At 37.7% G+C, this 17,123-nt stretch overlaps 1 protein-coding gene across 6 annotated transcripts in view; it reads right to left on the bottom strand.

Moving 5' to 3' along the window:
• garnl3 (GTPase activating Rap/RanGAP domain like 3) overlaps positions 1 to 17,123 on the bottom strand; it is a 57,535-nt gene that overhangs the window by 30,993 nt on the left and 9,419 nt on the right. For 5 of the 6 annotated variants that reach the window (XM_043240068.1, XM_043240066.1, XM_043240064.1 and 2 more), the window contains exon 2: positions 8,848 to 8,917. In XM_043240068.1, the coding sequence (XP_043096003.1) occupies positions 8,848 to 8,917 (70 nt within the window). Of the gene's footprint in view, positions 1 to 8,847; positions 8,918 to 12,590; positions 12,971 to 17,123 lie in introns of those variants that run through there. The other variant, XM_043240065.1, reaches the window with a different exon arrangement.

Raw genomic sequence — 17,123 nt, 5'->3', positions numbered from 1 at the left:
TTGTTTATATAAAGTGAAGAAAACAAACAAGCCACTTTATTTGAATATCTGAATATGATGCATCCGTTCTTCTGATTAATCGTATGTATTAGTATTGGATGGTGGTGTAGTTGTTGGTTTTTGGTGAGTATTGTGGTTAGCGCTGACATTGTGCAGTTATTAGGGGGTCTGAACTTTTTGTACTGTTCTCTGAGGTCCACTTATAACATTATCTAAAGCATCATTATATTTAGAAGCAATATGCTATTTTCTGTGCTGTTTTTAACCCCCCCATCTCTGTTTGAATAGGCATGGCAGATTGTAGACTCAGAAGTAAATGCTATGATTGGCTGACAGCTGTGTGTGTATGTTTGACAGCCTACATACAGACTTGTTGTTGTGAGTTTTGCGACATTACTGTCAGATCAATATAGTCTTTTTTTTCTTACAAACTGTGCCTTGTTGTCTGCGGCGGTAGCCTCGTGGCCAGCGCGTTGTCATTTCGCGCCGTTGCACATCAGGTGTGTGTTTGAGTCTCGGCTTGCAGACCTTTCCCAATCCTGTTCCCCCTATCTCTCTACCGCTTCACTTCCTGTCAGCTATGATCTGCCCTATGAAATTTAAAGACAAAAAAAATGTGCCTTGTTTGTAAACGAATCCGTGGCGAAATTAAGTGAAAAAAGGACCAAGTTCTTACTGAAGTGGTTTTGAGTTCAATTTAAACTAATTCTTAATGTTGCAATGCAAAAAAAATATTTCCCCTACAGCTTGGCACTACACAGTGTCTTCTTGTTTCTGAGCCACCTTTATCGTTTGGTTCATGCATTCATGTTTGCATTAAACTCTCTCTAATGAGCACATTACACTACATGCGTGCATCAGTGGGCGGGTCTAAACAGGCAATCATGTAGAAGCCTCTATATAAGCTGTTTTTATGATAAGTTTTGAAGTTTACTGGACGTTTTGATCATACAATGATTTGTGCCAAGAGATCAACGCAATTTCTTTGATCAGTTCATGACTGATTTATTTCTTTACATGTGCAAAATAATGTATTAGCCTATATAACATGTATAAATATATATTTCTATAATTTCAATATATTTTTAATGACACTCAAATATTTCGGCAATATTTGAGCTCACTGGAAAATGAAAGCCTTTATTAATTTACATTAAGAGTACGCTGACTACAAAGCAGTGGTAGGTAAATTGTTAAAAAGGTTTCGTGGATAAATTTCTTTATGTTCGAAAATGGATGCAGGGGATCAAGACCCTTGAGACAACTTGATATTTGCCCATGACACATGTCTGTGATACACAGCATCCTCTCTAATGGACGTACACACCCCAGGAATCTACTTTAAGCGCACAGAGACACAATTACGTGTCTCATAAGATTTTTTTCTTTCGCCCAGTGACATTTTGAGGTGCTATTAGGGTGTTTTGATAAATGCCATGAGGTTAATGATAGCAGGATAATAACAGGACAGTCTACCAATCTCAAGCAGAAGTTCAAAACACACACACACACACACTAAAGTATCAGAGAAGCATATGGTAGAGTATAAGAAAGAGAGAGCACAAGATAATCAATGCTATTGTGCCTGGGATGTAAAATTGATCTTTTTAGAGCTTATATATGTGTCCTTATGCCTCACACAATAAAGTCAGAGAGACAGATGAGATGAGGAAAGAATATGGCGAGAGACAAAAATGGAAAAAGCAAAGCATTTGAATCTGAGAGAAAAACAAAAGAAAACATTTCCATAATCTAAATCAGTCCACACTGTGGAATGAAGCTTTGGATGAACTGTGAAACACAGAACAGGTTTCTACAATGAGACCATCAAACAAAGGCCTCTAATTACCATACATTTATCACCAGTCATTTCAGTTTTTTGGAAGGGGCAGGAAATTAATCACTGCAAGTTTTGTCCTACTTAAACTTTTGTTTTGTGAATCAAACAATTTAATTGAAAACGGATAAAAAATGAAAAGTATAAACCCAGTTTGCCCAACTTAGGCTCATTGGAAAAACATGCCTCTAACTAACTACATTTTTGCATAACCAAAACCAAACCTTGTAACTGCAGTTTCCAGTCTGAATGAACATTTAATTTTTGAATTCCCACACTATGCATAGCAAGCAACATAAAAATTCATGGTATCCCCTGGTTGAAAAAAAAAAGATTAAAGCATCCCCTCTGTAAAATGTTCTTTTCTTTAAAAAGAAGACAACAGAAGGCATCTTTTTTTTTTTATTAGAATACAAAGACATTCCCCTGACATGATGTTATTGTGCTGTATGTGTAACTGTGAGGGACTGAGAAACGATAGGAGAGAATTATCAATGCAAAAAGAAAATGAAAAAAATAAAAATGTCTTGAGAGTCCAAAAGTATTCAATGTGCAATGAAGCCTATTAAGATTAAGTTAAAATGCCCTAATAATTCCAGCAATGAAAAAAACATGTAGACCCATGAGTTTTTGTTTTGTTCATTGCACAAACAATGTTCTTTTCTGAATATTTCTTGAACAAATCGAGTGAGCCAATACTGAGATTGAATTTTAATTGAATCAGCTGTTTTGACTGAATCACTGAATGATTCAATGAGTCATTTATTAAAACATGGATTGGGTTTTATTGTCATCGTTATTTATTCATGACAGCCAAGGTGCCAATACAAAAACCATTAAGTAAAATCTTGTTTAATTATCAAGTTTGCGAAAATAGGAAAAAAACGGTTAAACAGTAATCTATAAAATTTTCTTTAAATGAAAAACCTTTTTAAAATGAACTATAGGACCCTGTTCCCCCCAACCACGCTATCCACCCACTTTTTTTTTTACAATTCGACCACTGTGTCTAGCTACGGATAAATGCCAGAGGAGCTGCTTCACATGCCCTTTTTGTGAGTGGAGGACCTTTAATTTTAAAGTTTAAGGGGCACAGGTTGTAGCAGTCACATCAAACCAGCCACATTTTATGCAGTTGTATGTTTCTTTGTGTGTGTGTGTGTGTGTGTTCGTAAAAGATAGAAAGACATATGATATCAGAGCTCACTTATGTCTTTCTCTAAAACTATGTAAAACACACATACCAGTGTAGGGGAGTAACTAACTAAAATTCATTGGGCAATGGTTCATATAAATGAACCAATATATGTTTTGACATGGTTATATAAATTAGGGTGTTTTTGATTTTATTTTGAATAAAATGCACCTGATGAGATTTGATTACATTAATTTCAAGCTTTACATGTTGATGTACCTAATAAAATACGCTGTGGTTGTTCTTTCGGTATACTAAACTGGACTGATTTAAAGTCTGCTAAATATTTATTTTATATTTATTTTATTTGTGCAAAAGTAGTCCAACTAAAGATATAACAAAGTGTATTTTAAAGTGGAAAAGTTTAGCCTTAATATTACTGTTTCACAAGAAGTTCTCTATATAAAGTTGAAATATAATTTTAATATCAGTAAGTGATATGTCAGTAAATATGTTAATAGATTTGAACTGTACTTGGTATATATATATATATATATATATATATATATATTATTATTTTTTTTTTTTTTTTTTTTTTTACTAGGGTAGCATAATTAGCTTCTAACTTGACAAGCTAGAACACTCATGAAGCTTAATGCTCATTTAATTGCAGAATAAGAAGAAAAAAAGCGGAGAGGAGGTAGAAGGAGATATGATATAACTGGTTTTAGTTATATTTAACAAAACACAGGATTTCCCTCAATAACACACACCCACACATACTGTACATGAACAGATCATACTGCCTTGATTTATATAAGAGCGCTGTGTTTTCCCACGCAAGGCATTTCTTAGCAGAACTACACACGAAGTGGTCTGAACTCTCAGACAACTTTCAGACAAGTGGATAAATAAATGTCTTCAACGCTGCTTAATTTTCTCCCGTCCCATGTCCCATCTTTCGAACAGTCTTGTGAAAGTGACCCACCCACAGAATTGGATGCAGTCAGTGTGACTCACTCTTGATGCTTCATATGATAGAGCTGCGGGCAACATGTTCCACTGAGCCCGACATGCTAATTTTACACACCGCAGTTACTCTGCAGCCAACCCTCCCTCTGCTCAGCATATGTGTGTGGGGTTCGCAGGCTTTTGGACCTGGTTTGAATCAAATCGTTATAATAAAAGCAATAAGTCGAGAAGATGCATACCGGGGGATGTGTATGTGTCATCATGCAGCGTTATTAGAAATTTTAATATAGCCAGTGGGAGGCCCTCACGACAATACGCGTTTAATTCTTTAGTCAGCTGTGTCATCGTATCAAAGTAAGTTAATTCAAACGGTGACCTCTCAAATTCAGGTGCCATCTTCAAGAGCTGGTTGTATTCTATAAAAAGAAACACGCTTATTTTTAAGAAAAAACTAAATGGCACAGTACCTGCGGGTAAATGTGGAGATCCTTACGCGGAGCAAAAGTAACAGAAATCTACAGCCGAAAGCGCTTGTTAAAAACTAAAGTGTTAAAGTATTTGTGTTACACCAGAACATAGTGGCTGAAGAATAACGTGCCTCTACTTTAATTATTGGGAAGCTTAAAGTACTTATACATTCGATTCACTCTAAAAAAAAAAAAAAAACGGTAACACTTTACAATACTGTTCCATCGTTAATAACTACAAATGACTACTGCACTATTAACATTGTAATAACTACTATTATCTAACAAGAAACTCTGATAAACTATTTAGTAAGTAATAGTACTGGTAGTTCACGATTAGCCAATCAAAAACTGTTTTTATATATTCTGGAGAACTCCTAAGAACTTTAAAATTTATGTGAATTATGCATAATAAATAATTCATTCCAAAATTAAGATAATGGTAACCCACTAGTAATGACTCAAGTTATACCAAATCATTCTAAAGGAACTACTATTGCTTTTATCAGTATTCTGAAGTGAAAATCATCATCGGCTGAAGTCATTGCAAGCTTTTGAGATGCGTGTAAGGTTTTGGATAGTAGTGACTACTAGTTATTTGTGAATTACTAACCAGAACCTTACAAAAACCTCATGACTTCAGTAATTACTATAGATTATCACGATCTTCACTTTAGAATACTGATCAAAAAAATCGAAATTCCTTTAGAAGGATGTAGTAACGCCTGAATGAATACTATTCAAAACATCCGAGGTATTGAAAAGCACGCGGTTGAAAAAAAAAAAAATGAAAGCGGCACAATTAAGCATTGTTCTGTGCCACTCACTCCGTATCAGATCTCTCTTCCTCAAGATCCCTCCGTGTCTTCAGCCTGCGTGTCGATGGGCTGTGTTCCCTCGATCTTTGATGTTATCTGCCTTCACATACTGCAGCTGAGCAAGTACAGCTGAGTCCTGTCATGGACTTCAGCGATGCTGCTCTGATGATGACAAAGCATTTTCATCTGCTCTCTTTGAAGCGCTCCATCTCACGCTCCTTTATATACTGATTTCTGACCAAGCTCAATGCAACAAGCGATAAAAGCTACCTCTCCTACGTGTACGTTATTCCCTTTTTGTATCCTGATAAGTTAACATATTTTATTTTGTTCTTCGTGTAGCGCCTCCCAGACTTTCACTAAACCGAAACCTCGCTCTTCAATGTACAGTAAATAATCCAACAAGCATCAGAGCTGAGAGATTGATGGTTGTTATGCTCTTCAGCTGTGCAGTATGTTTAACCAACAATTTAAGAGAGCAAATTCACGCACTCTTCTGATTGGCTGCAATTTCGCTGCATTGTACAGCATTTTCACTGTCGGTGTGAACAGAAAAACTGCTTGTTGCTGGAATCAGTGCCGTAAACACCAAATACCAATTATAGGGAACAATATTTAGGTTGTCTGCCGGTGTTCTGAAAGCACTTGTAAAGGTCAAATTGATTGAAATGGCCAATCACATCAAACACTGGCTTTTCTGTTCACAGCACAATGCTTCTGTTTTAACAATAAATGAGTGTGAAGTAGCTTAAAATGTAATATTTGTTTGTTTGGCGAAGAAAATGAAAGATTATATGACCGTTTTAATAACCTGTGATGCAAGCAATCTGTGATATAATTTGTAATGGGCGCATTTAACTTTAAGGTCCAATTCTTGCTATGAACAAATTGCGTTTTAATTTACCTACGTCTCAATAAACTCCTAATTTTCTGTTATTTAATAGTTAGTAAGGTAGCTAGGCACTGGCAGGATTAGGGATGTAAAATACGGCCATGCCGAATATCAATCATTCAATCATTTTTATTTATACAGCGCTTTTAACAACACAGGTTGCATCAAAGCACTGTACAGTATAATGACAGGGATGTATAATGACGAGAGTGACCAATTTCTTATTAAATGCAGAGACGGTCTCTGTAATCAATTCGACGTTAAATCACTAGAAGTTAAGTGTCCTCAACCAAGCAAGCCAGAGGCGACGGCGGCAAGAATATGTGCTAAAGCAGCCTACTAATAAACAGGCAAGTTAATAATATGTATGCTAATAAGCAACTAGTTAATACTTATAATTGGTTTCTGTAACTATATTTGAAATATGTTTATGGCCTTGGAATAATTTTTGGTATTTATTAAATATGCTAATTTAGTAGTCAACCTTTGACATCGAAGTCCCTGCTTCCATACATGCCTACCTAACTATACAGTGTGTGAAAAACAGCAGTATAATTAAGTACCGGATTCAACATGGCTGATGCATTTCATCCAGATTGTACTGTATTTTTACTACACGCATGCATACTTTACATTCTTTACTGACAATAGAGGAGTCATCAAACGCAGCACATTCAGCTTTCCAACCAAGATGGACAGCACAGCACTGGCTGTTGATCTGTGATCAGGTCTAATGTTTTATGTCTATGATTACAGGTTATGGAATGGGTTTCTAGATGATGTCTAGCTACTTCTAGAAATGGTTCAGCATATAATAGCTTCTAAACAACAGTCATGTTTACATTAGGCCATCATGCAGTAATGAGAGGATGGAGCACTTGGGAAGCTTTTAACTCAAAAACCTCACATAGACACGCATGCATTACATTCTTCAGCACTTAGATACACACTTTGCACTTAGAGGTCATAAAATCACCTATAAGAGAATCCCTGGAGCTAATGCACTTATATAAACTAACTGAACCATACAGCAAGTAAGCCATGCATATAGAAATTGCGTCTATAACATCGAGTGCATACACCTTTCTTATTCATTTGGTCCTCAGGTTTCAGACTTTGAAAAGTATGTTCCTATAACCGCGCATTATTATTCCAAGTCTGTGTGAAATCTGGATCTACTTTGTGTATGTTTGATCAGTGTAATTGTATAAAAGTGATGGTCAATGCTGCTATTTTCCTCTCACGATGATTATGTTGTTACATGCACAACATGCGGGTAAAAGTGTTAATGTAAAATAATGCCACTTCTGGCATGAAAACCATAACGGAATCAATTAGTAGCATAATATAATAATTAAAATAACTCAAAAACCCTGCCAGGCAGATGCATACAGAAATCCATAATAAGAGACGCACATTCTGCAATAATGAATGTAATTAAGTACAGCTTTGGAAATAAAGGAAAAAAGAGTGAAACGCTACAAGCATGTCTCTTAGTAACCTCATCCTGGTTTAAAAAGAGCAATATGGATTAAAAATAAAGCAAAACAAACATATGGAAAAATACAGACAACTAAATGTGGTTAGCATGCAAATTTTTTTTTTAAAATTGAACCAGATATTTCTTGTTTTAAATTTACAACGGATATAAGAGAGGGGTAAGCAATCAGATAGCCATTACCGCAAAATAAACCCCAACAGAGAGAAGAGGACACCGGTGTGAAACATATTACACGGCTACTTACTTACTAAATGGACATGAAATATTGATTCGAGCTGAAATTATTTTATTATGTTCAAAGAAAGAGAATGTAGAGTGTCCGGGATTGACCTTTCCATGTTTATTTTTGTGGTGAAGGCTTTCTGAATAATTATGTAAATTATCCTGTAGACGGGACGCTTAAAAAAATAAATACGTGGACATGAAATTGATTTGAAATATTGATTTGAGACGCTTCGTAGAAACTAGAGAAACAAAGCACAATCGCGGAGAGGCCGGTTATACTGCGTTTCCCTGGACAACGGTCATTATTCAGAAATATCAATGCCACAATTGACCAATCGGAATCAAGCATCCCAGAGTATAGTATCATGTAGGTACTTATATGCAACAGGCAATTACAAAATTGCTTTGATTTCCATCTGCTATACAATTCATGTCATTTGTTTTCAACTTTGAATACAGTTACGAATGCCCTTCACACATGCAGTCATATTCGCACATTTATATTTTCCATCTGTCGTGTATGATAATGCATGTGGTTTTGTGACATGGTACTATCTGACACAAGGTCACCCATTTCTTTCTAGCCACAAACCTCCTGTGTGTTTCAAATAGGAAGTAGCATCTAGTGTGGTATTAAACCACTTCCTCCGTGCAACAACTATCTGGGAGAGACAGACACCGCTGAATGAAACACACCCTCACCCACTCAATACAACACATGTGTTCGACCAGGCAAAACACTCTCGATCATATAAATGCTGCTATTTTTGTCCCTGTTTAACCTGCTGCAAAATCCTGCAGAGTGGGATGATGTTTAAGTGAGCAATTACAAAGACATACAGATTTCAAAACAGTCGGAATTAAACCCAAGACATATATAAAAAAAATGCAACAGAAATACATGTCTACTTCCTTCACAGAAGAGCACTTGCGGAGAAAAATAGATTGGAAAGAAGAAGAAAGAGGATATGTAAATATATACAGAATACACAGTCCTCACCAGTTCAACTGATCCATAGTGTTTCCGGCTGAACTCTCCTCTCCGGCACCCAAGATCCTCTGATGCTGAGCTGTAAAACAGAGCATATAGCCATTTAAACAAATGTAATAAAGGCGCACAATACGTTTTGCAACCCATGCATTTTTATTGTCTTGAAATGTTTGCGTATTTTGTGATTAAAACATTCGTATTGCTAATGCGATTTCCTATTGAGAAATTCTCTGGCTTATGTGAACACCTGGAGCATGAAGAAACAGTATTTTAGTTTCGACCCCAGAAACCTGCATCAAAAAAGCAGAAGCCCCGCCCACTCGAATCCCGGTGATGTCACAGCCTGACACTTTCCCAGTGAAGTAGTTTTAGATTATTAGAGCGAGAAGCACATGCTCGGTGACTCAGCTGACAACCAGACATCACGCATCTTCCCAAATAAACACAAAGAGGATCTCGCCCGTTAAAAACCACTTCTCAGGAAGACCTTAATGCACAAAAGCCGTGTAATTTCTGTGCCGCTTGCATCATAAATAAAATGTTTCAAACAGGTCATATTCTCCACCAGAGCTCAACAGCAAGGATGGGTGACCCACTAGAAGCAACTAACCGTATCTTTCCAATGCAGCATCGATTTCATTAAGTGACTTTAAAGTTGCATACTTTCCAGCTCTTGTTGCAAATAGGAAAATGGATAGCATAAACCAGTATAATCAATTATATGAAATATTTTTTTATTCTAACTACTTGAGCCCTTTCCTGCCTGCCATTGGCTGGGCAAACACAAAGTCCCACCCTCAACCTGACACCACTGGTTGAGCTAGTGTTGCTATGTCAGGATGAGATGCCAAAATAAAAAAAAAGCATTGCCAACCTACAGTGTTTACTTTTCAGGGACATCAACCTACGAACGGCTTACTTATAGCCGTCGCTGTATATTAAACTGGCGTACGAAAAAAGCATTTCAGCTTCATTAAAAAACAAAAACAGCAATTTAATAATGCTGCCGCTTCAGTCAGCCACTTGTGATTGTTGAAGACAACATCTCTTCTGACTGAGGTTTAAACAATTCATATGCCGAGCCGCACGAACGCTTACATTTATTATAGCCATTTCACTTCAAGTGCAATGTAAATTGTGCATGTGAGCAAACACATTTCCTCTGTGTGAGGGCTATCATTATGTTTCCATTAGCGCAGAATGCAGCTAAGAATGTCCTTACTGACAACAAAAGTGATATTGCACATCATGCATGTATAAAGCGCATGCTAATTCACGAGCAGGAAGAGTCTGCATGCTTTTTTTCCATTTTGTAACAGATTTTTATACATTTTAATAGGATAAAATGTTTAAAGTGCAATATAATAAGCCAAAATGTCTAATAATTAAACGCTAAGTCCCGCATGTGCAGGCCACGCTTATGTGCAATATGTTTTCGATTCGGCATGCAAGCGTTCTTGGTTTATTCATGCAGCTATAGAAGTTTAAACATGTCTCATTTCCTATGCGCTCCTGCTACGCACCGCGAAATGCTCGGAGATGGGGGAAGGGAGATGGTTAATTGAAAGATCGGAAAAATGAAATGAGATAAAAGGTCGACTTCAGAAATGGCCGCATAATCCTGTCAGAATGACCCACTGGTGATTACAGCTGAACGGCGTCTTATTTGACTAAGAGCGTTTAAAGACAAAATGCACAAGCGATTTGCAAGCAAGACAAGGATGGAAAGGAGTGGCTCATCATTAGATGATTTACTGTGTCACGGGGCTGAAAGAAACCTGCTTCAAATTCAGAAACACTAACCCTGGAGGAGAAAACAATTAACAGCCGAGGACATAAAAAAACGGCTTCTAGTCTCTCATCTTCAAAAAAACCTTTGACTGTTGCTCATGATCTGATGGTTCCATTGATTATAACAAATCATTTCGCAAAAACGAGATTCGTTTTGAAAAGAGAACCTATAATGGTTCTAATAAGTAGTAGGGCACTGGCAGATGACCGTGTTTGCGATTATGATAATGATGACAGCAACAGCATTGCATAATTAGCATAGCCATTACCCTCCGGTAATACCGCGAAACCAAATACGGTCAAGTTTGTTCGCTGTAATCACTCCTGTTATGCATCTGCGATAATAATTTCGCGATAATGATCTGGCACGATATCGCGTTTCCAATGATGCGGAGCTCAACGGCTTAGACGTTTGCAGACTTGCCACATGACCGAAGAAAAGGTTACAAGTGAAGCTGCCGCAGACAGCCTGACGGCGAACGTCTAATAACGCAATCATTAAGAACAAAATTGCCCTTTGAGCTCCAACTTTCTCATTATGCGCCAACTCCGCTTTAGAAATAAATGCACTGTTAAAATAGATTAATATAATTAAGCCAACACTGCAGAAGGAACTTCCTTTGAGAATAAGCGTGATAGAAATGGATAACAAAGACAGATAGTATGGGGAGGCAAAGAAAGACTTATTTTAACCACTGCTTATACAACTTTTTTCCCCCTGGGGTTTGTGACAGTAAGATAAGAAGATGAGTCTGTATTTTTATGAATTGTAATGATAGGCCTGTTCACTTTTACCGCAAAAATCCCAGAGGTCAAGAGTTTGTTGAGTTGTTGTGATGACACGTGACCTGTCATCTACGTGGCTTTGTGCCTCAAAAAAAAAAAATACTTTTTCTGTACATGCGCGTGATTACGCTTCTGTCGGGACACCTCAACAGGTGTTGTTTTGGCCCTGCACTCGTTGGATATAGACGGCTACTTTGTGCTGTCACGTAAATAATTGCTGAGTGGCATCACGCGCACCTCAAATTACCGCAGATTCGTCGAGGAAAAGCTCCTGTGATCGCGGACGCCTGTCAGCGACGCTTCACCACGACCACAGACCGTCTTAAAGCGAACGCCTAAAACGCATTTCGTATTTCAATAAGAAAAAAACACCATGTTTACTGTGACGCCAGGTTTTGTACAGTGGCGCATGGATGTCCACTCTACCGTGAGGCGTTCACATGAATAATTTACAGATTTTCCGTACTAGTATATCCCACTAAAAGTCTAAAACATTTCGTCTGAACAGAATTGTGTCCCACAGGCAGAAAGGTTCCCCCCTTTCCCACCTGAATTTAATCTACTTCAGATGCAAAGACTTGTGGACTCGTACAAATATTACTGCGGTGCTGAAGAGAAACAAGAGCGCGGCTTCTTAAAGAGACAGTTCAGCCAAAAAATTAATATCCTGTCAATTAAACGCTCCCGTGTTGTTTTAGACTTCAGAACGCAAAAAGAGACGTTAGACAAGCCGCCACCGACTTTTAACGCATATTTCCATAAAACGAAAGTGAACGGTGACTGAGAGAGACATTCTTCTTTACGTCTGACAGAAACAAAGAAAGTCATGAGGTGTTTGTATTGTAGGGGGGACCTTTCAATATTACTGGACCACATAACGCACACACACACACACACACACACACTCGTGTAAGATTTGAATGCCAGTCTGTAAAAAAACAAAGATGAAAGATTTATGCTTTTAAGTGCTTATTTCCGATATCCGCATTCAATATGTTGATTGATCACTCCGAGGAGGGTGCAGCTTGTTGCACGTTCAAATGAGATGCAAGTCTATAACCCCTCATACTGCAGCAATATGACCGTGTCAGAATAACCTCCACAAAACAATCATCTGATTATATTTCAATGCAAGTATAAATGTCTATATATAATGCAGGAACTGCATGCTTTACCGTTGGTTGAAACTCAACAGTTTGTTCGCTGCGGGGTCTGCACCGCTCATGGCCCCATGCGATGTTATTCTCTCCCGCAGTCCAAGTTCTTCTGTCCCTCGCCTTTTTTTTCTTAGTCTTCTCTTTCAAAGAGACAGATCAGTGAGCGTCTTTTTCCCTACAGCTGCTCGTGCCGCTGCGTCCCTTCATTGCGTTGCCTCTTAGTACTGGTAGCGCGTTTCTGCCGGTCCTTTTCTTAATGCACCTGATGGTCGCAGTGGTGAGTTTCATAGGGACGCACAGGACACACCTCGCGCGTAACTGAACAGTCAAGAAGCAGATTCTCGCAGGCTGGAGTCCCCTTACAGCCGCGCGCCGCGCTCGTGACCGCGAGAGTCAGGTGGGGAGCTTGTTAACCGCAAATTCTCTATCTCTCTCTTTGTGTGTGTGTGTGTGTGTGTGTGTGTGTGTGTGTGTGTGTGTGTGTGTTACGTTGTCAAATCAATAGACCAATAGCAAAATTATAAAATACGAGATAATATGTATGAATGTGTTTGTGTGTATGTATGTATGTATATATATATATATATATATATATATATATATATATATATATATATATATATATATATATATATATATATATATATATATATATATATATATATATATATATAGATATATAGATATATAGATATATATATATAGATATATGTGTATAGGTATATATGTGTGTGTGTGTATATATATATATATATATATGTATATGTATATATATATATATATATATATACATATACATATACATATATATGTATATGTATAAATACATTATAAGGGCATTTTAACGGCATTCATCATCAAAATTCCACCAATTAAACAAAACAAGACTTTTTTTTGTTTTATATTCAATGCACAATGTACTTTTCTTAATATCAGCACAAATATGCTGTTAATTTCATCCAGCAGTGCAGAGCAACACGGTGTTCTGTTCCTTGAACGAATCTATTTTTGAAAGAATCGAGTGATCCAGTGATTCACTGATTCAACAGTCCACTCAGATGGACTCACTACCTGCGTCCCAATATATATACTACCCACCCCGTCTTCCCTAAAAAGTATTCAAAACCACTAATATTACATAGAATTTAAGATGGATAGCGTGCACATTGTGACGCAGTGTTTCGTTTCTAATTAAATCCGTTTTGAACGATTTGTTTGATTTGAATGATTCAATAGATCATTTATTAAAACATTGGTTTTCTGCCACCGACTGCCAGTTTTATGGCCATTTATTTATCTATAACAGCACAGACCATAACCAGCCAAAATCTCATTCAGCTTCATTTTCTTTATTTATAAATATTGACCATCTTTTAAGGCATTTTTTAAATATATAAAAGCTTTTTAAAAAAATATTTTGCAATCAGTGCGTAAAAGTAGGCACAGGACCTACTTTTTAAATATATATTTATATGCACTGTTTTGCAGCGTACATACAGGCCAAGGCTCTTTCACTCTCTGTCTGTAACACATACACAAGCACTTGGTGAAATATTTTAATTGGAATATTTAATTGCCTTTGTGGCAAAGTGATTTAAAGGGTGAAAGATTATCATTAATTGAGTGCATTCACTGAAATACTGAGCATCTTTTTATTATGACAATTTCCTTCCGCGTCTGTTAGTTTTGCTGTCAACATCATTTTTTAAAGCGTTTACAGTCACTGCCTATGGTGCGTCGAACAGCGTGTAACGCTACCCGAGATCACCATGCTGTAGAGCCAGACAGCTTCTCATTAAGATGCTCATTTACATTAGAAAGATTCAGGCTTGCGTGATTTTTAATAATGTCACAACCGGTGACTGTGACTTACAGCTGCTCCATCGTGGCGAAGGAATAGCGGTCTTCACCAGTTCTGTATGCAAACGCGTTACTTCACGAGGTCCATGCAAATGAGGAAAGCCATAATTTCCACTGAAAAAGGCAGAGCATTAGCCGTATGTGTTTGTATGCGTGTGAAATGTGACTGTGTGCGTGTTTTGGCATCTGTCTTCAAGGACGCTGTGCGCTTTGCATTCAAACCATCCGCAAACGACAAGCATCCTCGTCCTGTGTACGCGTTTCTACAGTGTTTTTTTTCTTGCCCTCATGATCTCATAACCTTCTTTTTTTTTTCTTTCTGCCCCAGGTATACCCATAATCCTCTGTCTAGCGCAGGAGAGAGGGGCGCAATGAGGTCATTGTTCAGACAATAACCTTTTCTTCTCGTTTAATCTCTCTCCTTCTCGACCCACCCTCGCTGCCTGATGATGTCACGCACGCAGACACATCACCTCTGTTCATTACACACCTGCACCTGCAGAGCATGCACCTCTTTCGATACTAGACACTTGGCGAGACAGAGAGGAAAAAAAAAAGAGGTTATGAGTATATTAAGAAATGAGAGAATGTGGGATATGTAGTAGGAAGTGGGCGGAGACTTAACTGTTCAATGCTCTTCATCTGTATTATTAGCAGAACAGTATGTTATCGGACAAACTATACACAAACGGTGTATATCGGGTATGTAAATCCCTCCCTAAAGACATCACATTTATAACACACAACCTCTAGGTTAACATCTTTGTTAACCCTGGAACAATTAGCCAATCAGATTTGAAGAACTTTAGGCTTACCATCAGTGTTTGGTGCTTGTGCATCAGTATCATTGATCTATCGCTTCCTCTGATTTTAGGCTATACTCATGGGTAATGTTAGGTTCAGGTATAGTGATATGGTCAAGACCACGTTTGTGGATTAAAATGCTGTTCCAGGGTCAACAAGACATGTTGGCGTCGAACTCGGCAAAATCAGAAAGTGCCATTGAGAACAGTTAATGAATCATTTTGGGAACCTAAATTGAGATTAAATTGTGACGTGTGTTTAAAGAGATCGTCAGGATCAAAGCATAAACAACAATATTCACATACATACGTTGCCTACATTGCTTACGTATGTTATAGTCTCCGAAATGGCACCAAGCTCACACGGAGGATGCAAATTGTTGAATAAAGTTGTTTTTTTTTTTTGTTTCCTTTGCGCATATTTTTTGCACAATATCCTTAATGTTTCTGGAGGGTCAGAGAGCTCTGATAATTAATCAAAAACATCTTGATTCATGTTCTTACAGATTTGGGATGGCGTGAGGGCGAGTAATTATTGACATAATTTTCATTTTTGGGAGAACTATACCTTTAAAACGTGTTTGAGATTATAAAGCCGATGCTTTGAAATAACTATTGTGCAGCTATTGGCTGGAAACCCAAGAACGGGGAAAATCAAGCCATGTTCGAGCACAATTTTACATAAAATCAAGCCAGGCATTTGTATGCTGTGTTTGTGCTGAAGGGTTAGTGTTCAGGTGTGTGTGTGTGTGTGTGTGCACATGCTTTTGTGTGTGTTTGTAACCTAAACTCTTTTGTCTCGAGGCTTGTGGGTATTATAGCACCAAATGAAATGTGCGGTTGAGCACCACATTGTCAACATAAGAGTTCAAATTACAGGTGCTGTAATCACATACACGTACACACACACACACACACACACACACACACACTTCACAACAATACACGCATACAAATAACAACGGAATATTACACAACAGTTAAAACCATAATGGTATTTTTCGACTAAAGTAGCAGACGCAGAACAAACATGCTAATGACTGTCACATCAGAAACGGCTAGCGTTTGAAAAATTCAGTGCATGATTGCAGGGAGAACAGCAGCAGGTGAATAGCGCATTAGACGGGACTGTGTGTGCGTAATTGTGTCATTCTTAAAGAGCTACTCTCTGCATACGCGGTCAGGGAGAGTGAAGCGATGGAATACTGAAGCAGATCGATGCGTTTGTGTGTGGAGGAGGGGGTTGTGCGAGCAAGATGAAGAACGAATCAATCTCCAGTAAAACGTGGATTATTTTTACACGCACAAACTCCGACGTGCAAACGGATTGTTAGCGTTGAGTTAAAACGCTTCGTTAAAAGCTTTAAGTGGGCTAATATATTTGCGAATCGTACTTCTAAGACTCTAAAAGCACCCTTTTAGTATTTTTATGTTTTTTTTGTGATAGCAAATGGGAAAAATGCTACTTAGTTGCTCACATTCGCACCTGCCTACATTCACACGCCAACAACGCTTGTTCTCCATTCAGAAATGTTACCGGAAACTTACTTTCTAAAAAATATCAACTGTTGAAACCTCAGCGTTTCAGACTTTGCGAAGAGGCTGTTGATGTTATTGACATTAATGTGAGCGCAACTTGTGAGCAAATGCAAAATTTCACATGCAAAGAGGACATTTACACAGACGTCTTACAGGCACTGTGCTGAATTTACTGTATAGTCACCGCAATTTCACTCGGAGAGCAGTGTATGGAAATTATGAGAAAATCAAGAACAAAATCAAATCTTTACACGTCCCACGACAGGAAAAGAAAATATTTTTATGATCCTTTCCTATAGCTTCTTTATAGCTCATTATATATTTAATTACATATAATATTTTGTAATGT

This window comes from Puntigrus tetrazona, chromosome 5 (genome assembly GCF_018831695.1).
Source record: "Puntigrus tetrazona isolate hp1 chromosome 5, ASM1883169v1, whole genome shotgun sequence".
NCBI lineage: Eukaryota > Metazoa > Chordata > Actinopteri > Cypriniformes > Cyprinidae > Puntigrus > Puntigrus tetrazona.
The sequence above is the reverse complement of the archived record's forward strand: the minus strand, read 5'-3'. Positions and strand labels throughout refer to the sequence as shown.